At 60.6% G+C, this 26,063-nt stretch overlaps 3 protein-coding genes across 4 annotated transcripts in view; all 3 read left to right on the top strand.

Annotated features, from left to right (window-relative positions):
- The window catches only part of PLEKHM2 (pleckstrin homology and RUN domain containing M2), a 38,799-nt gene extending 31,605 nt beyond the window's left edge, over positions 1-7,194 (top strand). For both annotated transcript variants that reach the window (XM_061184904.1, XM_061184903.1), the window contains 12 exons: positions 188-1,033; positions 1,343-1,412; positions 1,560-1,650; positions 1,986-2,050; positions 2,383-2,471; positions 3,074-3,206; positions 3,431-3,621; positions 3,984-4,049; positions 4,733-4,892; positions 5,237-5,416; positions 5,504-5,620; positions 6,267-7,194. In XM_061184904.1, the coding sequence (XP_061040887.1) occupies positions 188-1,033; positions 1,343-1,412; positions 1,560-1,650; positions 1,986-2,050; positions 2,383-2,471; positions 3,074-3,206; positions 3,431-3,621; positions 3,984-4,049; positions 4,733-4,892; positions 5,237-5,416; positions 5,504-5,620; positions 6,267-6,401 (2,143 nt within the window). In that variant the 3' untranslated portion in view covers positions 6,402-7,194. The remainder of the gene's footprint in view (positions 1-187; positions 1,034-1,342; positions 1,413-1,559; positions 1,651-1,985; positions 2,051-2,382; positions 2,472-3,073; positions 3,207-3,430; positions 3,622-3,983; positions 4,050-4,732; positions 4,893-5,236; positions 5,417-5,503; positions 5,621-6,266) is intronic.
- A 1,608-nt stretch (positions 7,195-8,802) lies between these two features.
- SLC25A34 (solute carrier family 25 member 34) lies at positions 8,803-13,051 on the top strand. Its single transcript, XM_061187076.1, has 5 exons — positions 8,803-9,376; positions 10,005-10,070; positions 10,171-10,323; positions 10,721-10,855; positions 11,511-13,051. Exons 1-5 carry the CDS (start codon positions 8,957-8,959, stop codon positions 11,691-11,693), a joined length of 957 nt encoding a protein of 318 aa, XP_061043059.1. The 5' UTR covers positions 8,803-8,956; the 3' UTR covers positions 11,694-13,051.
- Positions 13,052-13,755: 704 nt separating this feature from the next.
- Positions 13,756-17,696, top strand: TMEM82 (transmembrane protein 82). The gene is made up of 6 exons (XM_061187075.1): positions 13,756-13,902; positions 14,045-14,117; positions 14,318-14,492; positions 15,113-15,530; positions 16,749-16,936; positions 17,259-17,696. The coding sequence occupies exons 1-6, from the start codon at positions 13,815-13,817 to the stop codon at positions 17,346-17,348; spliced, it is 1,032 nt and encodes a 343-aa protein (XP_061043058.1). The 5' UTR covers positions 13,756-13,814; the 3' UTR covers positions 17,349-17,696.
- The last annotated feature ends 8,367 nt before the right edge of the window (positions 17,697-26,063 follow it).

Here is a 26,063-nt window from a genome sequence, read left to right as displayed (position 1 = left end):
GTTGCTCCGCAGCAGGTGGGATCTTCCCAGACCAGGGCTCGAACCTGTGTCCCTTGCATTGGCAGGCGGATTCTTAACCACTGAGCCACCAGGGAAGTCCCAGATCACCTCTTTGGACCCAGCCTGTCTCGTTGCCCTCAGTACTGGGGTGCTCAGATTCAAACCTCTCCCCATCACTACCATCCAGGGTCACCAAGAAGAAGAAAATTGGCAAGAAGAAGAAGCCCAGATCGGATGAGGAAGCAAGTCCACTCCACCCGGCCTCTACCCAGCACACATGCGCCAGGCGGGGCAGTGGTGACACCCTCGTCAGCAGCCCAGGCCCCGGGCGGGTCTCCCCAGACAAGACCCTCGCCTCCGCCCGGGAGGAGACAGAGGGGCCCGGCAGCACAGCCGAGGGCAGCGAGCGCTCAGAGCCCGGCCAGGTGGGCCTGCTTATCCCCGAGATGAAGGACACCTCCATGGAGTGCTTGGGGCAGCCCCTGAGTAAGGTCATTGATCAGCTCAACGGGCAGCTGGACCCTAGCGCCTGGTGCTCCCACGTCGAGCCCCCCAACCAGTCCTTTCGGACTGGCTCTCCCGGGGACGCCCCGGAGAGGCCGCCATTTTGCGACTTTAGTGAGGGGCTTCCAGCCCCAATGGACTTCTACCGCTTTACCGTCGAGAGTCCAAGCACTGTTGCATCAGGTGGCGGCCACCATGACCCTGCAGGGCCTGGCCAACCGCTGCATGTTCCTGGTAGCCCTGCGGCTGCTGGCCAAGAAGAAGAGGGAGGAGGACGAGGACCGGGACAGGCGCCTCGGCCCCTAGAGGACACGCCGGGGGAGACGCAGGAGCCAGAGGCCCAGGAGCTGGAGACCCGGCTGCCCCTGGTCGGTGAGGGACCTGTGTCTGAGCAGGGGCCTGGGACCCAGGAAACTCTTTGCCGACTCAAGCGAGACCAGCCCAGCCCTTGTCTGAGCAGCGCCGAGGACTCTGGGGTGGATGAGGGGCAGGGGAGCCCTTCTGAGATGAGCCACTCGGCAGAGTTCAGGTGAGCCAGTCTGTCTATGCCGCTTGCCTGAGATGCCCCTGTCGTTGATCAGGGCACATTGGGCATCTGCCCTCCAAATACACCAAGCACAACTCCCGGAAGACCTAGCCTGGGCTGGGAGGTAGGAAGGGGTGCGGTCCTCCCCTCCCTCACTTTGGCTCCCGGTGGGGGGCAGAGCCACTGCAAACATGAGACCTCGGGGTGCCTGCATCACCCCCATGCGTGTGTGTCGTCTCTGTGCACCGTGTGGCCTCTCGCGCCCCTGCCCTAGCCTGACACCTCGCCCTCCCCACACTTGCCCCCTCACAGAGTAGACAACAATCACTTACTCTTGCTGATGATCCACGTGTTTCGAGAAAACGAAGAGCAACTCTTCAAAGTAAGTCCCAGGATCTCAAGAATGAGCAAGAGCCAGCACAGCAAGGGCGAGGCCGGATGGGCCACCGCCTCCGCTCTGAAGGGGAAGCGGGCTGTCTGGGGCAGGGCGGGCGCCACAGTGCCTGACCTCTTTGCTTCGGCCCCTCAGATGATCCGGATGAGCACAGGGCACATGGAGGGCAACCTGCAGCTGCTGTACGTGCTGCTCACAGACTGCTATGTCTACCTGCTCCGGAAAGGTGCCTGCCGCCCCCAGGCTAGGCCAGGGCAGCTGCCAAGGGCACGTGGAGGATGAGACTGACTGCCGCCCTCATTCCCTTCCCCCCGCCCCCCGCCCTGAGTGTCTCTCTGCTGCCTGGCCCGTGGTGATGAAACGGGTTGTCAGCAATCCCAGCTGCCCCAGGACGTGAGCCTGGGGCCCCCCTCCATGAGCACCCCATGTCGTTCTCCTACCTCATCATTTCAGATCGCAGGGCAAGGACGGGTCCTCATGGAGAAAAGGTCTTAGAAAAAGGGGCAGCGGGAGGACAGAGAGGCCACTGCGGGTAATAGACATTGGGGTCTCCTCTCTCAGGGGCCACAGAGAAGCCATACCTGGTGGAAGAGGCTGTTTCTTACAATGAACTTGACTATGTGTCGGTGAGTTCAGGCTCCGTGACTGGTGTGTGCTGTAGGGCAGGGCTCCTCCGGCCGCCCCGTCTCAGCCCTGCAGAGCAAGGCTGACCCCTGCCTCAGCCCCGGGGGTGGGTGCCAGCTCTTATCTCCGAGCAGCTCCTGTACCTGATGCCGGGGATAAGGAGCAGGCTTGAGGGTACCTCTTCCTCCGCTGTACATCTGACCATCCCTCCCCACCTTGTGGTGACCTCAGTGCGCTGCCTCCCTCCCCAGCCTGCCCTCAATCTGGCCACGGCTGCCCCTTCTGGCAGCTGCGGCCAAGCCCCGTGTGCATGTGAGGGTGTGGTTTCTGGCAGGTGGGCCTCGACCAGCAGACAGTGAAGCTCGTGTGCACCAACCGCAGGAAGCAGTTTCTGCTGGACACGGCAGACGTGGCCCTGGCCGAGTGAGTGACACGCCCCCTTCTGCAGGCCTGGAGAATCAGCATCCGCCACTGGCCTGGCCACACCCTTGGGGCTGGAGGGTGGGAAGTGGGGTGCGAAGGAGTGGAAAGCAGAGATAAGTTCCTTCTGGAGCCTGCAGGCCGGGCAGAGAAGCAGGGAGGTGACAGGCACACTGACCGACTGGTGCCCTCAGACCCTGAGTGGCCCACAGAGAGGAAGGGGGCTGGCAGGAGTCATCCCCACAGGAGAGAAAGCGCAAGCCCGGCTGCGGGGCCTTGGGGCCACACGTGCCCCCTGTGCTTCCATACGGAAACTGTCTGTCCTGAGATCAGGTCTTCGTACAAGTCCTGCTGCTTCCCTTGAGGTCACAACCCAAGACCCCTCGGCCACTGGGAAGGGTTAGGCCTTTCCCGGCCACGGTTTGATGACCATGGACTGCTGCCACATCATTGCCCCACCCGCCACCCGGAGCTGTGGTTCCAGCCAGGTCCTCCCCCCAAGATCCTGTGACCCCCTTCAGGCCGGAAGTCCCCAGGACTATGCCATGTCCCTTTGAGGGGTGGGGGCCTCGGGCCTCTGACAGCAAACCCCACTCCACGTACAGGTTCTTCTTGGCTTCTTTGAAGTCAGCCATGATCAAGGGCTGTCGGGAACCACCCTACCCCAGCGTCCTGACTGATGCCACCATGGAGAAGCTGGCACTGGCCAAATTTGTGGCCCAGGAATCTAAGTGTGAGGTAAGCACCTGGGGAGGAGGGGGTGTTGTCCCCGAGATGACAGCCCTGGTATTAGGGTCAAGAGGTGCAGACAGCTGTCTTTAGCGTTTCTCCATCACCCACCTGGGAGGGGCTCTCCCTCCCGGCCTGTCCCCCTCCCCACTCGGGGTGTGTCCTTACCCTGCCAGCGGCCACTCCTGCTTCTGGCCCAGACCTCACCGCTCTGTCCCCTGCCCCCTCCCCAGGCGACCACCGTTACTGTGCGCTTCTACGGGCTTGTGCACTGGGAGGACCCCCAGGATGAGCCCCTGGGCCGCGTCCCCTGCCACTGCTCACCCCCTGAGGGTGCCATCACCAAAGAAGGCATGCTGCATTACAAGGCGGGCACCTCCTACCTGGGCAAGGAGCACTGGAAGACGTGCTTTGTGGTGCTCAGGTGGGAGCCCCCGCAGCTCTGGCCCGGAGGTTGGGATGGGGGACAGCGCCCTCCCCGTCAAGGGCTTTGGAGTAGACATCCCCTGGGATGCCAGATCTTCTCTGTGGAGCCAGCCATCTGGGGCCCAAGGAAGCCCAGAATGCCCCAGGTGAAGACTCGGGCCGTCCCCAGGGCTGGGGGCACGCGCTCCCTGCTGTGCCTCTGCAGTTCTTCCTCCACCCTCCCTGCCGTAGAAGGCAGGCCCCGGGCTCCTTGGCCTCTGGGGTTCAGGCCCCAGCTTGTGGGGGTCCCTGGGATCTGGGTTCCACCCGGCCCCCAGTTCCTGGGACAGGCCTCACCCCTGCCACATTGTGCCCCTGCAGCAACGGGATCCTCTACCAGTATCCCGACCGCACTGATGTCACCCCCCTGCTCTCGGTGAACATGGGGTGAGTGTCCTGGGCGATGGGAGGTGCTGGGGCCTGTGTCGCTGCCTGAAGGTCAAGGCTCCGGCTGGGCCTGAGCCTCAGGGCTCCCATCCTCCCTGGCTTGAACTGGCTCTCCCTCCTGTCAGTTCAGCCTCCCCCCGCCACCGCCTCGGCCCCACCCCCATTTAGTGCCCTGGGGTCTGCTGAGCTCTGGGTGAACGGGGAGAGGGTGGGGAAGCAAGAGGAGCCCCCTGCCCGGAAAGGATCCCATCAGGTAGGGGAGGCAGTCCCCTGATCTGATAGGGGATGCGGTCCTTTCCCTGGGAAGCACTTGACCTGATGGGGAGGATGGACACACACACGCTTGGAGGAAACATCAGGCCCGAAAGGGGAACAGGAATGAATGTGCACTGATTCTGAGAGGGCGGGAGCCAAGAGCTGATTCTCAACCCCTCACCTGGCCCTGGTCAGGTATCTAGACGAACCTTGGCGATTGTGGAGATAAGTCGTGTTACACAGAAAAGGGGCAGGGCTGCCCAACAGCTTTGTGCCTCTCCTTTGAGCCGGAGGGGTCTGGCCCACCTTCTGGTGTCCTCCAGCACTCGGGACTCCGGGGCAGGCCAACCCCAGGGGCTCCACCCGTGCCCCCTGCCCCCCGCCCCCCTGCCCCCTTGCTCCCGTTTCACCCTCCGCCTCTGGCCCAGGGGGGAGCAGTGCGGTGGCTGTCGGAGATCCAGCACCACGGACCGGCCCCACGCCTTCCAGGTCATCCTCGCCGACCGGCCCTGCCTGGAGCTGAGCGCCGGCAGCGAGGCCGAGATGGCCGACTGGATGCAGCACCTCTGCCAGGCCGTTTCCAAAGGGGTGAGGGCCTCCTGCCTCACCGCTCACTGCTTCCCAACCCGACCCCAGGTCCCTAGGGTTCCTTCCCCAAGCCCACGCGAGTCATGCAGCAACCTCTGAGGACCAAGATGGGACTTCCAGGGCCCAGCCCAGGAGTGAACCCTGGAGGTTAGGGCCGCCTGTGGCCTGACATTCCCACCATCACCCCTGTCGGCCCCTGTACTCCTGAGGTGGGCGGAGCCTGCCTGGCCTCTGGAGGGAGGGGCAGAGGGGCTGGCTGGCCCCTGACGTGGGGAGTCCTGGTGCAGACCAGCCCTGGAGAGCTCCAGCTTGCCTCTCCCCTCCGCTCTGCCGGTGCCCTTCAGGTCATCCCCCAGGGGGTAACTCCCAGCCCCTGCATCCCCTGCTGCCTGGTGATCACGGATGACCGCCTCTTCACGTGCCACGAGGACTGCCAGACCAGCTTCTTCCGCTCCCTGGGCACCGCCCAGCTGGCCGACATCAGCGCCGTCTCCACTGAGCCGGGCAAGGAGTACTGTGTGTTGGTGAGCCGGTGGGGGGGGTGGGCAATGGAGGCAGGCCCTGCCGAAGGAGCGCTGTGTCTGCTCACCTGGGGCCCCCGCTCTCCCCAGGACTTTTCCCAGGACAGCCAGCAGCCCCTCCCACCCTGGGTCATCTACCTGAGCTGCACATCTGAACTGGACCGATTCCTGTCTGCACTGAACTCCGGGTGGAAAACCATCTACCAGGTACCCGGCTGCCCAGGCCCCTGCGGAGCGGAGCCATTCCCTAGGGAGAGGAGGCCTGCACGGCACAGACTGAGGCAGGAGTTGGGGGCCTAGGGCAGCACCATACTAGGAGCTCTGGGATGGACATGGACGTGTAAAACCAAAGGGGCAAGACCCTGCCTCCCAGTGAGTGTGAGGCTAAAGCTAAGCATAGAGCCCAGGAAACGCCATTCCTGACCTTCTCAGTTCCCATGAAAAAGGCGGCATTAAGTGCTTACGGTGGGGCTAGAGCTGTGCCCGGATGATGGGGGCACGGAGCTCAGCACCAGGCTGAGAGGGCCTCATCGAATGCCTGGACAGATCGCAGTCTGAGCACGTGCTGGGCGGCCCCGCGGAAGCTCCGGACCAGCCCTGGGCAGAGTTCCACGGCCCGCCTCCCGGCCCCACCCCCAGCCCCCTCCTCCGAGAACCGGGGCCTTCCCTGGAAGGAGGCGGCTCAGGGAGCCTCACCCCGTCGGCCTGAGCCCCTCCTTGAGGAGCAGGAGATCTCAGCAGCGTGGATATAGTTCCAGGGCAAGGTTACACCTGGTGCGGGGGGACCCCACGGCCCCTCGGCTCCCTGGGGTCTCTTGGTACAGCCCTCAGGTTCCCTGCACGCCCCACACAGGTGGACCTCCCCCGTAAGGCCATCCAGGAAGCCTCCAACAAGAAGTTCGAGGACGCCCTGAGCCTCATCCACAGCGCCTGGCAGCGGAGCGACAGCCTGTGCCGGGGCAGAGCCTCCCGGGACCCCTGGTGCTGAGGCGGAGCTGGCTGGCGTCCTGGAGGGGCAGGAGAGGGAGGCAGGCGAGCGGCTGCTCGGGGCCAGGTTCCCACCCTCGTTCCCAGGCACCAGAACCACCGAGTGGGGCTTGAGACACGGTCTCCCTCCCAGGGATCCAGAACGGGTGCTCAACACCCTGGGCCTCCTGCCCGGCAGGTGGCAACTGGGAAGTGCTGGGGGCAGAGGGTCCGAGCCCTATGGGCTCTGCAGATGCACGGCCCCCTTCCCCGGGGCCACCGCCTCACTCCACGAGGGGGGCAGAAGGACTGGGAGGGCAGGAGCCCCTCTTCCTCCCCTGGGTCAGGGGCCCGGGCAGAGGCTTAGGCCGCCCTGGGGGCTCTGAGTGCCCGGCCATCCCTGTTCATGTTTGAACATTCACCCGGCTGGGAGGGAAGCTGGAACACCGCGGTCTCAGTGCATGTCTTCTCCTCACTAGCTCCATCCCCAAGCACACTGCTCCCTGCCTTCCAGGGCCCGGGGGGTTGCAGGGGGCTGGGATGGCCCTCCCTGGCTACCAGGAGGCCCTGCATGTCCACGGCCCCCTACCTCCCCTCCTCCAAACCTGGCAGTGCCTGTAGGACCCAGGGATCAGGCCATCTCCTTTTGCCAGGAGCAAAGGGGAGGGAGGAGGGCTTGGAGAGGAGCAAAGCCCACCAGCCTGTGTCCCCTGCCTGGCTGGAGCCAGGCCCTTCCCAAGAGGGCCCTCTGGGGGAAGGGGTCAGGTGGCCTGGGTTTTGTTTTTTAAAATAAAATAGACATGTTATATTGCCAAGACTTGTCACTGGCCCTTTTTGACCAGGGTGGAGGTGAGGGATCTCCGGCGCCTCCTCTCAGGCCACTCGGCCCTTCGTTCCTCATTCATTCCACAAATGCTCTTCCATCAGATGCTCTGTGCCCACACTGGGATCCAGATCACTGGCGGCTGCCCCCCAGCACTCACTGTGTGGAGGAGTTCGGGCCCTGGGAGCTTCTTGGCCGGACCTTTGCCCTCCTTCCTGTTTCCTGCAGTGGCCAGGGGAGGGCAGCCACCAGCTCGAGTCCCAGGCCGTGTCTGCACTGCCAGGGCAGGGCACTCCTGCCTGCCCTGCCTCCCCAGCTCTGGGGGCTGAGTGCCGGCCACTCGGGATCAACCCGGGAGAATCCAAGCTGTCCCCAAGACCTCTTGTTGAGCTGCTACCCCGGGGCTGGCCGGAGGGTGCCCAGCCTGCCAGGCCTAGGAGGAGCTCTGCAGCCCTCAAACCCCTCAGCACTGCGGCCTCCAGGGCCTCACAGCTGGGAGGAAAGGGGTGGACACCTGGAAGAAGCAGGTGTGGAGGCCACAGAGGTGGGGTTCTGGGTAGGGCGGCCCTGCCTCTGGTTCTGATTGGGACTTGGGTGATGCAGGGTGGCCCTGGCAGGAGAGAGGTACCATGGGGCAGAGGCCATGGTGGACAAGGTGGTGCTGGCCCCCCACCTGAGCAGCCTGGCACCTGGCAGTAGTGCCCAGGGCTGGGAGGTCCCTTCTCACCAGGCACAAAGGTCCATTCCCATGCCTGGGCCTCTGCTCCAGAGAACCACAGCCCAGGAGCGGCTCCCACCAAGAGGAGGGGCAGGACTAGGGGGCAAGTCCTTACCAGGTGAGCGACCAAAGCTACAAGGTCACTCCTTGAGACACAGTGGCCCTTATTTTTCCATCTCCTACCCACCCAGGGCCCCCAGGCAGGGGGGGCGGATGTGGGCCGCCTATTACTGAGTGAAGCACTGTGCTAGGCGTTCTTCACACATCTGTAATCCTCCAAAGAACCTCTGCAGTGGGTATCCATATCCCCATCTTACAGATGGAGAGACTGAAGCTCAAAGAAAGGAACTGACTTGCCCAGGGCACACATAACAGCAGCTCCTGTGATTCCAAATCAGTTCCACAGGACTCCGGAGCCCCCTGCTCTCACTGGCAGTGGGACCACAGACCGTGGGAGCCAGACTGGAAGACTGAGGCCGGGAAAGGGGACGGCACACAGTGGCAGGGGTGGGGGTGGGGGGGCAGTTGCTGAGTTGCTGAGAGGAGCCTCCCAAGCAGCTGCCTCTTGCCCAGGGCCCTGAGCTACAGCAGAACTGGCCAAGCCGGAGGGAGGGCAGCAGCACCAGCCCTTTGCCCCAGGGCCAGAGGGAAGGCTGGAGGACCAGAGGGGCAGGAGGAGGCGTCTTGGCTGATTGGCACTTTCTGCCCCCCCCCACCCCCCCACCCCCCCGCGTCTCCCTTGGGGCCCAGGTGACCTTTCCCCCAGATCCCAGGGTCCAGGCCCTCCCCGGCAGGGAGGTGTGGGGGACGTAGGCAGCTGGGATTGGTCCAGAGCCGGCGGGGGCGTGTCCCAGGCTCCCAGGAAGGAGCAGAGCAGGTCGACTCCTGTGATAGAGCAGGGCCGCCTGGCAGCAGCCGGCTTCTCTGACCCGGACCTCTGCCCTCCAGACATGGCCCCAGGCTCCCTCGATCCCCAGCCCTGTGGTCCTGTGGGGGTGAAGACAGCCTAAGCACCGCCACCCCAGGGCCCGTGCCCATGCCCCTGACACGGGCACAGCCGGCCCCTGGCCCGGAGGCCATGGAGACGGTGGCTCCAGCTGTGGACCTGGTGCTGGGCGCCTCGGCCTGTTGCCTGGCCTGTGTCTTCACCAACCCCTTGGAGGTGGTGAAGACGCGGCTGCAGCTGCAGGGGGAGCTGCAGGCCCAGGGCACCTATCCTCGGCACTACCGGGGCTTTGTGGCCTCTGTCATTGCTGTGGCCCGTGCAGATGGGCTGTGCGGCCTGCAGAAGGGGCTGGCTGCCGGCCTCCTGTACCAGGGCCTCATGAACGGCGTCCGCTTCTACTGTTACAGCCTGGCATGCCAGGCCGGGCTCGCCCAGCAGCCGGGTGGCACCGTGGTCGCGGGCGCTGTGGCAGGGGCACTGGGAGCCTTCGTGGGGAGCCCTGCTTACCTGGTGAGTGCCTTGTCTCCATCTGCTTCCACCCTGTGACTCAGCTCCCATGGGGGCTCTGCAGCCTCCCGGGCTGGCCTCCGTGGAGCAGATGGGGTGGGGCTGCTCCCCGGGACATCCCTGCCCAGGCCTGGAATCTGCCCCTTGGTCCAGGGCACCAGGGCCTCGCCCTGAACCTTGCTCCCCTGGGGCCCCCGCCCCACTGGTCCTGAGCCGGGGGAGGGGACAGAGGGTGGCAGGAGGCGTGCTGGCTCAGACCCACGTGGTCACTTGTCTTCCTGCGTGCCCTGTGCAAGTTAAGCATAAAGCTTCCATCGAGAGAGGGCCCCACATCCTAGCCTGGATGCTACAGTCATCATCTCTCTTAGTCCCCAGAGCAGTCTTCCCAGGGTGAGCAGGCAGGCCGAGAGAAGGTTAAGTAACTTGTCCCAGGTCACACCCAGATGCAGCCCCAAGCCGACTCCAGAGCCTCACCCCCAACCCTATTCCACACCCCCCCACAAAGCTGCAGGTGTGGGCTCAGGGAGGTGTGGGTGTCAGGGCCCGGGGAGGGGTGCCCTCAACACGCACAGCTTGTCCAGGCTCTTCTAAGGTTCCATCCCCAGGCCCTGTGTCACCTCTGCTCTCACAGGTCAAAACGCAGCTGCAGGCCCAGACGGTGGCCGCGATGGCTGTGGGACACCAGCACCCTCACCAGGTGGGGACCGTCACTCCCCGGAGCTTCCCCGGCTGGGTGGGCTGGATGGGCCCCTGGGCGGGCAGGGGCCGCCCGGTGACCCTGTGCCCTCTCCCTGCAGAACGTCCTGGATGCCTTGGGGACCATCTGGCGGCAGCGGGGCCTCGCGGGGCTGTGGCAGGGTGTGGGTGGGGCCGTGCCCCGGGTCATGGTCGGCTCGGCTGCTCAGCTGGCCACCTTCGCCTCCGCCAAGGCCTGGGTGCAGGAGCAGCAGGTGAGGAGCTCCCACCCACACCCAGGAGCACAAGGGCCTCCGGCCTCCTTTCTCCCTCTCTGTCCGGGCCCTTATCGCGCCTCCACATGTCCAGCTGGACCCCACGCAGGGAAGCCCAGGGGCTGGTGACAGGCCCCTTAAGAAAGCCGAGGGCCCTGACTCTGCCCTCAGGGCCGTGATTCTGGCCCTCGGGTCCAGCAAGAGTGGAGAGTCAGCAGTGAACCCTCCAGCTGTAAAGGAGCTCAGGGCAGTGGGCGGGGGGGGGAGTGGCCGGAGGGGCCTCATCTGCCCCCCTTTCCCTAGCTCTTCCAGCCCCCGGGCGCTGAGAGGATGGGGTGGGCACCACGTGGTGGGGTGGAGGGCACTACAGGGCTCAGCAGCCTGTACGTCCCCACAGTGGCTCCCAGAGGACAGCTGGCTGGTGGCCCTGGCCGGGGGCATGATCAGCAGCGTAGCTGTGGTCACAGTCATGACCCCCTTCGACGTGGTCAGCACGCGGCTGTACAATCAGCCTGTGGACGGAGCGGGCAGGGTGAGCAGGGGACAGAGTGGGGGAGGGCGTGGGAGCTGGACAGCATCCCCCAACACACACACACACACACACACACACACACACACAGAGCCAGAGACACGGAGAAGTGTGACATACACACACACACACACATTAATTCGGCTTGTTTGCTGAACACCTATGTCCCAAGCATGTACTAAGCATTTTCACACCTGGATTCTATTCTGTCCTCACAACAACTTTCATTCTCCTGATGAGGAGACTGAGGCTCAGAGAGATCAAGTGACTTGCCTGAGGTCACACAGCCGGTAGGTGGAGGAGCCTGAACTGCAATCGAGTCCTGACCCCGCAGCCTCACAGACGCACAGGGGCCATCACGTACACTGGTGCAAGGTGTGCCCAACACAAACGTGCCCTCCACGGGCTGAGTTAGCGGTGAAATCCACCTGCATGCCACTAACCAAGCTGAGCCCCTGGCCTGGGGCTGTGGCTGCCTGGAGGAAGAGGCCCCTTTTTAACTTTCACAGCCCGAAGGGTTACTATTATGTGATTTGCCGAGCTTGGGGGAGTGCCCTTTCTGATGTGCCACAGAAGCCCTTACACACAGACACACCCCGTTGTGCCGGCCAGGGCCCCACGACGCCTGTAGTGATGTCTGCCCTGTGTCTGTCCCCAGGGCCAGCTGTATGGCGGCCTCGCCGACTGCCTGGTGAAGATCTGGCGTCAGGAGGGCCCCCTGGCGCTCTACAAGGGTCTGGGCCCCACCTACCTGCGCCTGGGTCCCCACACCATCCTCAGCATGCTCTTCTGGGATGAGCTCCGGAAACTGGCCGGGCGGGCCCAGCACCAGGGCAGCTAGGCGGCGTCCTGCACCCTGACACAGCCGGGCCCTTGGCAGGAAGCGACGGCCCGCTCCAGCTGGGAATGGCCGTCCCGGAGCCCGCCCAGGCCCAGGCCCTGCCGCAGGTTCGGGGAGGGTGTAGACAGCTGTGGTCAACCCAGCCCCATGGCCCACCCAGGGCCAACGGATCCGCCTTGAATCACCACCCACTCTGTTCTCCAGAAAGCTTCTCTTCCCTCTCTGTCCTGGGTAACCTTATCTCATTGTCTAATAACCGCTCCAGGGCGTGAACATCACCGTGAGCTGGGCCGCTTACGTGCACCAGCTCGCTTAGTCCTCACACAGTACGAGACAGTAAAATGCTGTTACTGATTCGGAAGCGGAGGCTCAGAAAGGTGAAGTGCTTTGACCAAAGCCACACAGCTTTGAAGGGGCAGAGAACCCAGCTTTGCCCAGCCCAGACCTGTGCCCTTGGCAAGAGCCAGGACCATGGGTGCTGGGGTGCCCCTGAGGGATCACTGTACATGTGGGGAGGCCCTGGGGAGCACCGTGAGGCCGTAATGTCATCGTCTGTGTTAGACTGGCAGGGCCGCCGTCATTGAGGACCTCAGACTAGGCGGCTTAAACAACACAACGTTATTTTTTCGTAATTCTGGAGGCCATATGTCTGATCAAGGTGTCGGCAGGGTTGGTTTCCTCTGAGGCCTCTCTTCTTGGTTTGTAGATGGCCGTCTTCTCCGTGTCCCCACATGGTCTTCCCTCTGTGTGTCTGTGTCCTAGTCCCTTCTTATAAGGACACCAGACATATTGGATTAGGATCCACCCTTAATGACCTCATGTTAACTTACTCATCATTACTTCCTTGGAGAATTGCTTTCTTTAGGACCCTGCCTCCAAAGAATCACATTCTGAGGTTAGAACTTCAATATATGAATCTGGGGAGGGGGAGGGGACACAATTCAGCACATCAACTGAGGGCTTTTACTGAGGGTCTCCTAGGTGCCCAGCACTGTGGACATTTGCACAGATTCTCACGACAGTCCTGAAAGGTAGCGCTTGATGGTGCCCATTGTTCAGGTGAGCAGACTCAGGTCCCGGGAAAGGAAGTGACTTGCCCAAGGTAGTAGAGCTGGGCGTCCTCATCCCAGGCTCTTTCCCCACGCTGCAGCCACCCTCCCACCATGGGCGTGTTCCTAAGGCCTGCACCGACCTTTGTGCTAGGGAAGTGGATGCTGAGTCCCTGAAGGGGCAGGACTGGCCGAGAGGTCAAGCAGCCTGAACTACCTTCCCTGCCATACCCCATGTCTCCAAAGAGCTGCTCCCCATGGGCAGCCCTACTGCACACTCCAAACCAATAAAGTTTTCTATTTTGTCTACTTCAACGACTCCCCTCTGCTGGCAGCCTCAGTCTCCCGACCCCTGAACCCACACCCGTGGCTCTCTCTCCTCTGTCTGAGAAAGGAGGATCCAAAACAACGGGGGCGAGCCAGCCCCGCCCCTCAGGCCAAGTGAGGCCTGCCACCTAGTGGACACGGGGAGGATCGTCAAGGCGGGCTGCCCTACGGCGCAGGAGGGGAGGGCCCAGAGCTGGATCCCAGCCCCGGGCTGTGGCGGGAGAGAGGCCCCCTTCCAGACCTTGGGCTGAGAGGGCAGAACCTGACCTCAGTCTGTGGGGAGATCGAAGCCCCCCTTCCAGACGTTGGGCTGAGGGGGGGACCCAGACTGGAGGCTGGGGGAGGGCAGAAGAGGCGAGGCCTGGGGCTTCAGGAAGGGATGGGTGGCAAGGCCCAGGGGTGGGTTGGTCTCTGTCCTGAGAAAAGCAGCACAGAGACCAGCCCACCCAGAGATGCCCCCCACCCCATGCTGCCCAAATGGGGAGCCCCTGGGCAGCGGTCTTAACCCAGCAGCCCAAAGGTTTAAGGCCCTGGCTCCCCTCCCCTCCCCTCCCCTCCCCTCCCCTCCCCTCCCCCTCCCCTCCCCTCCCCTCCCCTCCCCTCCCCTCCCCTCCCCTCCCCTCCCCTGGGCTTTTGACCCCTCCCAGCCCCTCCCCTCGCCTCCACCACCTTTGCCCGGTGGTGGTGACGTTGCGGTCTCTCTGGCGCAGACCAGGCCGGAGGCTGGGGCTGGATCCTGGCGGCCATGTTCTCCCTGCTGTCCCTCCCCTCCTGGCTCCCCAGCCTCCCCTCCCTTGAGTGGGGCTCCGGCCTCCTCGACGCCCTCCTGCAAGGTGAGCGCCTCCCCCCTCCCCCTCAGCCCCGCCCCCTCCGGGACACCAGCCCAGCGCAAGAGGAACGCCACCCACGTGCGTCTCCCACCGCCCCCTCCTCTAACCCTACCAAGCTTCCTACCCTCCCTACTAACCCCGTCAGGCCTCGTCGGGGCCTGCGGAGTCTCCGTCCTGAACAACCTGCTGAAGGTCTACTTCTTCGTGGGCTGTACCAAGTGAGTGCCCGCCTCCCCGGCCCCCTCCCAGCCCCCTGGAGCCCACACTGCATGCGACTCTGGCCTCCTCCGAGGGGAGGACTGGGAGGAAGAGACCACCCGTCCCTAACCCACAGGGTGTGGCTGGGGGCACCGGGACCCCCTCCAGGGACGAGGCTGGTGGTTCTGCCCCTCTGCCCGTGCCCCCTCTGCCTCCACAGTGACCCGGAGCGGTGGCTTGAAAAGGAGCGGCTGCGGGCCCAGTGGGCCTCGCTGGAGACCGTGCACCTGGCAGGGCTGGCCCTGATCCTGACCGTCGTGGGGGTCCGGGTGGCCGCCCTCGTGGTGCTCGAGTTCTCCCTCCGGGCTGTCTCCATGCTGCTTTCCCTGGACAAGGTAAGACCACAGGCAGGTGGTGGGTGAGGACTGCCCGGCCCTGGGCCCTAGTTTTCACCCCCAAATACAGGAAACTGGGCCCGGTTGTCATCGCCAAAGCCAAGTCTCCACTCAGAGTGGACACCACCCCAGTCCAAGAAGATAACACAGCAGCTCCCGGATGTCGAGAGCTTCCCATGAGCCAGGCCCTGTGCTAGATGCTTTGAGTGCATCATCTCATCCTCAGAACCACAGGGGATAAAAGTCTCCTGTGATCCCGATCTCACACATGGGAAACTAAGGCTCAGAGATGCTACGTGGCTTATCCGTGGCCAACAACCAGCAAGAAGTAGAGTCGGGCTTTGAACCCAGGTCTCGAAGGCTTTGAGCCACCACCCTTCAGCAGGCAGATAGGTCCCAAGTAATCATCATGATTGAAATTAAGCTGAAAGATATGATCCCAGTAGGGCTTGACCTGAAGGCAGTATTCCCTCTTCGGGAACGGCCCCTGAGGTTCCTTCGGGCCCCGGCCTCCCACAGAGTGGACCATCTGTACCTTGACACCCTCTGGGTCCCCGCACAGTGAGGAGTGGCTTGAGCCCTCACAATCGTGGCCCCTCTCTGCCACCTCCCCCGCCCAGGGCGCCCGGGGCACCGAGAGGCTGCAGCTGTACCTACTGTGCCAGTACTCGCTGGGCTGTGGGCTGACCTGCAGCCTGAGCTTCCTGCAGGAGGGCGCCCAGCACCGCACGCTGAACCTGCTGCTGGGCCTGGGGCTGGCCACGCTGCTCAGCTCGGGCACCCGGCGCCTCCGCCGCCACGTCTGCCAGCTCTACGAGCTGCACAGCAGCCAGCGCTACTGTGGGGTCTGCCTGGGCCTGCTGGCTGGCGCTCGCAGCCTCCCCCGGCTGCTGGGCCGCGCCCTGGCCGTGACCTTTGCAGTGGGCAACCTGGCAGCCGTGGCCCTCCTCAACCGGGACTTCCTGACCACCTCGGAGGCTGTGCGCTTCTGGATGCCGCTCACCATCTGCTACACCCTGCTGGTCATCTACATGCAGGGTGAGGGTCGCAGGTGGCAGTTCATTCACTCGGCACTCACATCCCACCGTCTGACCCAGGCCCAGCGCTGTGCTAGGCCCTGGGGAGGCCAGCGACACTCAGACCCTGCCCCTGCCACCCCAGAGAACCCAGCCTGCTAGCAGGGGCCACGCAGTGGGGCAGCTCAGATAAGGGTGCAGCGTGCAGGGGGAGCCTGGAGACACAGTACTTGAATTGGGCCTTGAAGGATAAGCAGGAGCCCCTGGGAGAGATGAGGGAGCAAAGGAGATCCTGGCAGAGGGAACCATAAATGCCAAAGCCCAGAAGTGAGACAAGGCGTGAAAACAGTTGGAGTGTTGTCACGGAGGCAAGTGGTGCAGATGAGGCTGGCTGGGTTCACAGGGGCCTGATGGAGAGCTGTCATCATTCCAGGCAAGGCAGTCTGATGAGAAGCCATTGCAGGGTTTTAAGCAGGGGAAAGTGGCCTGATCAGATCTGAGCTCTAGGAGGAGCCACCTGGCTGCAGGGTAGTGATGAGGTGGAAGAGTCAGGACAAGGAAGGGCAGTCAGGCAGGCAGAGCAGCAGGTGCAAAGGCCCTGAGGTGGGAATGAACCTAGCATGCTTGGTGAAAACTTGGATCGCTGGGGCTAGAGAGCAAGGGGGACCAAGTCAGAGATGAGATGAGGTCGGAGAGGGGACTCCGGTCACATGGGGCAGGACCTCACAAGGTGAGGAGTTTGGAGTTTACTGCAAATGCAGTGGGAAATCCTGGGAGGATTATAAGCAGAGGAATGATTTCATCTCGTTAGTGTGTTGAGAAGGCTACCGGCTGCTGAGTACACACTGAGTTGTAGGGTCAAGATCAGAAGACGGGAGCCCAGTGAGAAGCCTGCTGTGAGAGATGAAGGGGGCTGGGACCCAGATCTACTTGGCAGAAAGAGCTCATAGGGCTTACTGATGGATCGCACGAGGGAGTGCAGGAAAGAGGAGTCAGGACAACTCCTGTCCTGACTGCAGGGGGAGGCTGTGGGTGGGCAGTGAGGCCTGGGAGGAAGAAGCGCCCCTGTAGTTGCTCGGAGTGGGGGTGGGGTGAGGAGGAAGGGAGCGGGGCTGCCTGGGGAGGGGAAGGCACGCGCTGAGGAAAGCGGGAGGGGGAGCTGGGGGGTCCAGGCAACCAACTCAGCTGGACCTCAGGGCAGGCAGACAGGCAGACGGTGACGGGGACCGTGTCTCTGTAGAGGAGCAGCAGCGGCATCCCGGCCTGCAGAGCCAGGTCCAGACGGTGCTGGTACGCATGTGCGGCCTCTTGCTGCTGCTGCTGACCGTGGGCCGCTGGCTGGACCTCCTGGGCATCCTCATCTCCCTGCTGGGCGAGCTCTGGTGCCTGCTGGGCACCCGCACCCTGTTTGATCTTTGCCAGATACAGGTGGGCACCCGCTCCCTGAACGTGCCCCAGACACTGAAGCCCTGCTCCAGACAGCCCTGGGAGCCTCGAAAAGTTTTCAGAAGAGCCGGGGTGACCTCCCTTGGGGTGGGGGTTGGAGGCAGCTGGAATCCCCTCTTCCACCTGGGGTTAACTTTTGACCCCTCGGGGTCACTAGGAACGGGGCGGGCACCCCCCACCCTATCCAGTGCCCCAGAGGCCCCTGAACAGGAGGAAGGCCCTGAAAATCGGAAAGCTGAGGCCCCCCTGTGGAATGGGGGAATTGAGTGGCGCCCTCCATCCTTTCTTCCCTGCCTGCCCTCAGGATTTTCCACCCCAGAGGCCTTCCGTGTCAGCTCCAAGCCAGCCCCAGCCCTCAGCACCTGCCCAGCCGCAGGGGACGGCCCCCTCCTGACTTACCTCAGCAGGGACTTGGAGTTTCTCAGAGCCGCCCGGGCTCACCTGGAGGCCTCGACCCCAGGATGCTGCCTGGCGGCAGAATGGCAGGGCTGCCCCCCACCTGGAGCACTGGGGACCCCCCGGGAGGGAGGGGAGGATTTGGGGCTGGGCCCCTCAGAGGGTGGGGACACATGGAGGCTGCTGGGTTAACCCTCTTTTTCTCAGGGTGGGCAATGGATACAGCCCCTCAGCCCTGCCTTCCCGGAGCGTTGGGGGGTGGGGAGAGATTGTATCCTCAGAATGGCTTCTCCCTTTACCAACCTCCCTTGCCCTTTCCACAAACAATAAAGGTGATTCTCTCAGATTTGTCTCAGAATCATGAACACACAGAGAGGTGAAGAGGCTTTTCTAAGGCCACAAAGCTCTCCGACTGAGGCAGGCTCCTGGGATATGGGCCAGCTGGGTCCCTGGGGTTCAGGAATTTCATATTGAGGTGGCTGAGGAGGTGACGGGGATGCAGTGGCGTGGATGGGGATGCAGTGGCGTGGATGGGCACATGGTCTAGGACTCACCTGCTTCTTGGGTGGATGATGCCCGCATCCTGTCCCATCCTAGGCTAAGAAACAACTGGAGGGAGTACGATGCTTAGGCATCTATTGGTGCCCTTGGTCCCCAGCCTCTGACCCTGACATGAGGATCCTTCCCGTCTCAGCCCTGTTCAGCCTTGCATCCCCTGCAGGGCCCAGCTCATGAAGGCCACAGAGTATATGGGAAAAGGTTGGGTACCAGCTCCTCTGCTTACCTGCTGTGTGGCCTTGGGTAGGCCACTGCCCCTCTCTGAGCCTGTCAGAAGAACAACTACCATGTGTTGGGCACTGCGCTGAGCATTTTTATTATCTCACTTCATTTTAACATCAGCCCCAAGAGGCAGGTACTCTTATCCCTTTTTAGATTCAGAAACCAAGGCTCAGAGAGACTAAGTAACTTGCTCAAGGACACACAGCTAGTTAGTGGCAAGGCAGGATTTGAATCAGGTAGCCTGACCCGCAGAGTTCAAGTGCTGTGCGTGTTCCCTGCTACCCACTTCTTGTTGAAGAATTGGGGCCAGGGAAACTAACAGAGGTGGGCATAAAAAATACGGCAGGTCCATTCCTGGTAGGTTCTGGAATGTTGTTCCCACCACCTTTTGTCCAGGTTAGCCTGAGGCTCTACCCACACCCATGTTCTCCTGGCCCAGGCACCCAGCCCACAAGACAGTTTGTGTCCATGGGGATTGAGGGCCCCAACTCAGGGGCCCTTTCCCAGGAGGGACCCCACAGAGCAAAGGAAACTCCCAGCCAGGGGGCTTCCAAAGGGGTTGTGAGGGTCAGGTTGTCTGGGAGAGGCAGGGGAAGCACCAGGGAGGAGGTGGGACCTGGAGAAGGTTCTTCGAGGATTCTGGGCTCTAATGGGTCCCACTTCTCAGCAAAGCCCACCGTGGTCACCCAAAGTCTGCTGCTTTGGAGCAGACAGAGTCTGGCCTAGGATTCCACTCCCCACCCTGGGTGCACCTGAGATACAGGGACAGGCTGGCCCCAAGGCCGGATGGGGCGGTTTCAGCTCATTCCTCCAGGAATGGCCACCAACAGACAGTTCGAGCCCAACTTCTGATCCCCTGCTCTCCATCCCACCCCCAGGAGGGGCCTTTCAGCCCCAGAGTAGCTGAGGTGGGGGAAGTGCCTGTGGATGCCCCTCCCCCAATACAGAACCCAGCCCACCTCTGCCTGGGAGTGTGTTTGGTTCCCTCTGGGCAGGAAACTTGCCCCAGTCTGGGAGGAAATGGCTCAGTTAGGTGAGCACAGGGCCAGCCCCTTGCCAGAGCCAGACTGGACACTGGGTTCCAATTCGGGCCTGATGTTTTTGCTGGAAGGTTCCCTGGCCTCCCAGCCCCCCACACAGCCCGGGACCCAGTGGGGACAGGGCTGGGAGGAGATTGGACTTCGCAGTCCTTTCCTTTTTATGGGCACAGGGACTGTTTTCCAAACAAAAATTGGGCCACGTGGGCTGGAATAGTATTCTTTTCTTATCTGTTAAATTATTTTTGTGAAAAATCTGACAAGGGTATAAAAATTAGATCACTCTAGTGAGCCCTACCAAACAAAGAGAGCTAGGCCTGAAGTCCAGAGGGCAGAGGAAATCGAAAAGGTATGGTCTGCAACAGGGGCATGAAGCTGAACTTGTTCTGCCACAGACCATGAGATCCCAAATCCTGGGCCCGAAACAGCATCCTTCTGAAGAGGTGGGAAACCCGACCCCCAGTCCCTGCTAAGAGGGAATGGTACCTCTGGAGCACCTGGGATTGGGGTGAGCCTTCCTCTTCCCTCCTGAGCCCCCCCACCTGTGGGTTTTCTGAGCTATGGCATTGTCCCTCTTGATGTCCTGCATTCCTTCCCCTATTACTGAACATCTGCAGGGGGCGAGGCTCTGGGCCAAATACTGAGGATGAGCAAGATGCACAAGTAGCAACTGGTGCTGGAAAAAAAAAAAGAAAAAGTTGGGTATGGGGATAGAGTGACGGGGGTGAAGGAGGGTGTATTTGTTACCTACAGCTGTGTAGCAAATGACCCTGAAACAGCAGCGTGAAACAACAGACACTTATTGTCTCACTTTTTCTGGGGGTTGGGAATCCAGGTGCAGCTTGGCTGGGTCTTCTGGCTCAGAGTCTCACAGGCCACAGTCAAGGTGTCACCCAAGGCTATGGTGTCATCTTAAGGCTCGACTGGAGCAGGATCCACTTCCAGTCTCACTCACATTGCTGTTGGCAGGATTCAGTTTCTCATGGGCTAGTGGACCGAGGGGCTGAGTTCCTCTCTGGCTATTGGCCAGGGTCTCCCTCAGTTCCTTGCCACGTGGGCCTCTCCATAGGGCAGCCCACAACATGGCAGCCAGCTTCCCTCAGAGCAAGTCAGGGAGACAGAGAAGATGAGCAGGACAGACGTCACCGTCTTTGTAACCCCGTGTTAAAAGTGACATCCCACTCTTTTGCTGTATTCTATTAGTTAGAAGCAAGTCTCTGGGTCTAGCCCACCCTTTAGAGAAAGGGATTACAGAAGGGCATGGCAGAGGGTGGGAGTCCTCAGGGGGGCCGTTCTAGAAGCTGCTTTCCACAGAAGGCTTCTTTGAGGAGACCTGAATGGACTGCAGGAGCAGGCCAAGCGGAAAGCTGAGGGAAGAACACCCCAGGCTGAGAGAACAGCACAGGTAAAGGCCCTGAGGTGGGAACAAGCTGGGAGAATCCAGGAACAGCAGGAGATTTAGCATGGCTGGAGCATCACAGAGAGGATGGAGTGGCAGGAATGAGGTCACAGAGGTGGGCAGGAACCAGATCGCTCAGGGCCACAGCCAGCATTAGGAATTTATTCCCCTGTGATGGGCAGCCAGTGGAGGGTTTGCACATGGAGGTGATATAATCTGACTTTTACGTTTTTAAAGGATTCCTCTCCTTGCTGTTTTTAGAATAGACAGTGTAGAAACAGTAAACCAGTTTGAAAGCATTTGAAACAACCCAGATGAGAGCATGGGGGCTTGGACCAGGGTGGTGGCCGTGGAGGTGGCCAGGGTAGTTGGATTCTGAACATGTTTTGAAAGATTGATAAGATTTCGTGGTCAATTAGATGTGGGCTTGAGAGGAAGAGAGGAATCCTGGGAACTCTTTGATTTGGGGCCTGAGCAACTGGGTGAATGAGATGAGGGTCTCCAGGGACAGAGCAGGGTTACCTCAAGCAGGTGTGGTCAGCATCAGTGGAGGGTCCAGGTGTTGTGAGGTGTGTGATGTGGTCTGGAGTTCAGAGAGACCTCGCTGAGAAAGAGCTGCAGAAACCAGTCCTGAAGGTTGAGGGGGAGTTCCCAGGACATGGGGTGGTGGGGAAGCCCAGGCAGGTCTCAAGGCTCCTGAGTGGCCTGAGGGATGGAGGAGGGGTCGGGTCAGTGTGGCTGGAGCCGAGGAGGCAACGGGCACAGTGGCGGGAGATGCTGTCACGGAAGTGGGCTGGGGCCAGATCGCCAGGACAGGGGAGGGGTTTCGCATTTTCCCCAAGAGCATCGGGAGCCACAGAAGGGGTGTCGGGGCCTGTGATGACCACATGCTGCTTTAGCGAGATGGCCTGGCCGGCTTGGAGAATGGATTGTAAGGAGTAAGAGCAGGGCGAATCCAATTTTAAGGGTCCCCTTTAGGGACTTCCCTGGCGGTCCAATGGTTAGGACTCCGCACTTCCAAGGCAGGGGACGCAGGTTTGATCACTGGTCGGGGAACTAAGATCCCACATGCCGCATGGTGCGGCCAAAAAGAAAAAGAAAGGGTCCCCTTTAGAAAAAAGAATACAAAATTCATATGAAAGTGAACATTGATTGAGAATGAGAAAGAAAAGCAGGACGAGCTGCTGGAACCCTGGAGATTTGGGTTCTTCTTCTGACATCTCTGTAAGCAGTTTGCCAGGAACACTTAAAGAGAAATGTTTCCTGAGGGTAACCTAGCTGCCCCTCCCTCCTAGAACACTTCATATCTTCCAGAGACCCCCAGTCCTCACAGGGGCCGTGCAAGTGAGAGGCCTGAGCATTTAAGTTTCATTAACTTCACAGTAAGCCCACCTCTGCGGAAGAGAGAAGTGGGGAGGCCGGCGAGGGGCCCTGGCAGGGTCTAAGCCACATTACACTTCAGTAAGGAGGGGTCTCAGGGATGGGGGTCCTCACTGCCAGAGAGCAGTGAGGTGTTGGATAGATGCCGCCAGGGGTGGAGGCTCGCAGTGAAGCGGGAGCTCAAGGAGGGGCCTGGGGTCGGTGGGGGAACGGGGCCCTGCCCCTGGCAAGCAGCCGAGGGCTTGGGGCAGGCTCAGGGACCCTCCCAGGTGAGTGATGCCAGGACTTCCTTTCCTCTGTCCACAGAAGGGGCTCTGACCTTCAAGGCCTGGGTCAAGGAGGGGCCTTTCCAGCCCACTGAGACTCACGCCCCCCCATGGCCACCCCACACGTCCCGCCCCTCACCATGAAGCCTGTGCGGGTGTGCTTAGTTGGGGGGGGGGCCGTGGGAACCAGGGGGTCCGGCCAGAGCCAGCTCAGGACACTGGACCAGGAGGGGATTAAGAGCCAGACGTTGTTGTCACGGCCAGGTCTAGAGGCTGGGCCCTGCCTGGCCCAAGTGGACACAGGCTTGGGGCCTGAGAGTGGGGAACTCCATGTGGCTATAACTGTGGCTTGGTTACTCCCTGCTTGGTTTTTGAACATTTCCCTACGCGCTTGGCCTGTTTAGTAAAAGGGCTTGGAGCTAGACTACATGGGCTTGAAAGAAGCTTCCTAACGGAGATGACCCTGAGCAAGTTACTCTCTCTGTGCCTCAGTTTGCCCACTTGTTGAGAGGACTGAACAGGATGATGGAGGTAGGGCACCCCAAACCTCTAGTGCCCTCCCCATCGCCCCCTCCCCACAAGGGACTGCACCTCAGTCTCGGCCAAGCCCTTCTCATGTGAAGGGTCACTGACCACAGCTGAGTAAGAGGGACTGGGAAGGAGGCACTGGCTCAGGCGGCAGAAGCAGGAATGGATCTCAGCGAAGGAAGAGAATGAAGAGGTCTCCCGCCTCCCCGTTTTGTCCACCAGACTGCTCCCCAGGTAGGGGAGGAAGAAGCACATTTGCATTTCATTTGCAAAGAGCTGCATGAGGAATTATAAGCCTGAGCTACGTATTTTTCTTGCATTATTTTCCCCCAGGCTTCAGGACGACCTTGTAAGGAGTTGATTGTTCTTTTCTCTATCTTCCCGGAGAACACTCAAGGTTCAGAGAAATTAAGTGACTTGCTCAAGGTCACAGAGCTAATAAGTCGGGGAGCCAACATCCAAATTCAAGTGGGTCTGACTCCAAAACCCAGGCTTCTTAACGGCTCACTACCCTTTACTACTTCTCATGTGATTTGCATATGCAGCTACTTAAGACCCCCTACTCTTACTCCTGCATTTCATCAGAATTACTGAGACCCTACTATGTGCCAAGCACTGTGCTGGGTGCTGGAGACATGGAGAATAATAAGACACAGCCCTGCTCCCAGTTTGGTGGGTAAAGCGTATTGGTTCAACCCAGCAGCCTTGAAATGAATCCATAGGATTGACATGAGTCCTGACACCTGGAGGAATCAGGGCCGGCTTCTCAAAAGTGGTGACAGTGGTGCAGAGTTTGGAGGAAGTGATGATCCAGACCCATGGAGTCTCACCAATATTCCTCATGACTTTGCTTTAAGCAACAGAAATAGTTTTAACTGGTTGAAGAAAAATCAAGAAAAAAGAGAATGCATTGGCTCCAGAGATCCAGAGGTAGGACTTCAAGCATGGCTGGATCCAGCAGCCTAAGTGATGTAATCAGTTATCTCTCCTTTTTTTAAAAAATAAATTTATTTATTTTATTTATTTATTTTTGGCTGCATTGGGTCTTCATTGCTGCACGCAGGCTATCTCTAATTGCGGCGAGCGGAGGCTACTCTTTGTTGCAGTGTGTGGACTTCTCATTGCAGTGGCTTCTCTCGTTGCAGAGCACGGGCTCTAGGCGCGTGGGCTTCAGTAGTTGTGACTCGCGGGCTCAGTAGTTGTGGCTCGTGGGCTCTACAGCGCAGGCTCAGTTGTTGTGGCGCACAGGCTTAGTTGCTCCGCAGCATGTGGGATCTTCCCAAACCAGGGCTCGAAACCGTGTCCCCTGCATTGGCAGGCGGATTCTTAACCGCTGCACCACCAGGGAAGCCCATTATAGATTTGGGTCTCCTTCTCTATCATCTTTGCCCTGCTGTCCTCTGTCTTGGTCCAAGTGTTGGCATAAATGGTGCCAAGCTTGCATCCTGTCACCCTGGAAAAATACTGCCTCTTTCTACATAGCTCCAGCCAGGCATTGAGAGTGGGAGTGAGCTTTCCCAAAGAGAAATTGGGTGCTGTTACCAGAATCCGAGAAAGTGATGCTAACTGACAGGAACCATGATGTCCCTTGGATTCTCCAGCGGAACCAAGTCTTCCTTACCTTCAGCACTTTTGTCCATCTCACTATAATATCCCCAAACCTCTGTCCTCTATATGATGGGAAGAGGAAAGCAACTCACCTGAACACCTACTAAGCACCAGGAATATTTATCCACATTCATGCCAACAAATCCTCACAAAGCCACAGGGAGGTACTGCTATCCCAGGTTCACAAGAGGAAACTGAGGCTCAGAGAGAAGTGACTTGCCCAAGGTAACAGGCTGGCATGTGACAGAGCTGCAGTCACTCACAGATACTGATGTTACTCATATCTGTGCTTGCCCCCCTCCCCCTGCAGCCTGCCCCTGCTACAGTTTGTGGGAGCCCCTACTTCCCTGCACTGCTGCACCCCTGCCCAGCCCCTAGCACAGTAGGTGCTCAGGAAACAAGTGTTAAACTGACCTGACTTCAAGCAGGCAGAGTGGATGATGGAGGGAGGGGTAGGAGCAGAACCAGGACAGGGAGGTCCAGGGGGGTTTCTGAGGCTGTTTGCCAAGCAGTAGAACCCCGACCCCAACCCGGGTGTATCATTTCATGCAGCTTCACACGTGGGCACCCCTAGGCTAGGGCTGACAGCTCTGCTCTGACCTGGCCCAGGCGGAGCCTGTCCAGGGGAAAGGCAATTGGACCAATGGATGCTTCCCCACCTTGGGGTCACCGGCTCCCTGGGGGCTGCAGCTCAGGGAGCCTCAGAGGAAAATCACAGAGGGGAGGACACCTCCGTGCCACTCTCCCCAGGCTTGTCACTTTTCTTGGATCTAGCTGCAGAGCAAAGGGACCCTGTGAGCAGAGAGCTCTAGAAACCAGGTGAGAGTGATATGGGAACAGCCAGCGCCACCACTGGTGGGGCACCAACTCTGGACCAGGCCCTGGTGCGCCCTTTCCCTGCCTCTGTCCCCAGCAGCTCTGCAAAGGGGAGCATTCGTGTCTTCATTTGAGGTCAATCAGTCCAGCTGCCCCATGTTACAGGTGAGGAAACAGAGCCTCCGAGAGGGAAGGAACTTGTCCAAGGTCACAGCCAGCACCAGAGCGCTAGGAGTTAAGCCTAAGTCTGACCTCAAAGCCCATGTTTTCCCTACTGCCTTCCTCTCCCCGGAATGCCCTCCCCTATTCCTCCTGTGGCTGGTTCCTCCTCATCTCCTCCCGGAGAGGCCTGCCCTAGCCCCACCCACACCCCTTATTCTGTCTCAGCCCCTTGCTCGTTCCTTTATAGCACACATCACCGCTGGTAATTATATTCATTTTTGTTGGGAGTTCCCTGGCGGTCCGGTGGTTAGGACTCAGCGCTTTCACTGCCAGGGCCTGGGGTTCAATCCCTGGTTGGGGAACTAAGATCCCGCAAGGCAGCCGAGGACACAGTAGGTGCCCGACTGCTCTGTGGGCAGTAGGTGCCGTGTTCCCCAGCACACTGGACAGCAGCAAATGTCCCCACTGCCCTGGATCTTGCCCCTCTCTCCCACCCCTTCCCTGCCACCCAGGGTCTCAGCTGCCACGGCCCTAATAGATGATTGAGCCCCCTTTCTCAGGGGCTTGGCAGAAAGCTGCTCGAGCCTGGCAGGACAGGAGGAGGGGAGCAGGGCCTCTGAGCTGGCAGACAAAGGGCGTGTGTTCTCATCCAGCGCACTTCCTGGGTTTCCATTGCAGGAAGCCGGGCACCTGCTAAGGTGACACCGACACCAGGGCTGGTGCGGGAGTCCCTTGTC

The sequence above is a fragment of the Eubalaena glacialis genome, chromosome 3 (genome assembly GCF_028564815.1).
Source record: "Eubalaena glacialis isolate mEubGla1 chromosome 3, mEubGla1.1.hap2.+ XY, whole genome shotgun sequence".
Lineage (NCBI taxonomy): Eukaryota > Metazoa > Chordata > Mammalia > Artiodactyla > Balaenidae > Eubalaena > Eubalaena glacialis.
This window is presented reverse-complemented; position numbering and strand designations above follow the sequence as displayed.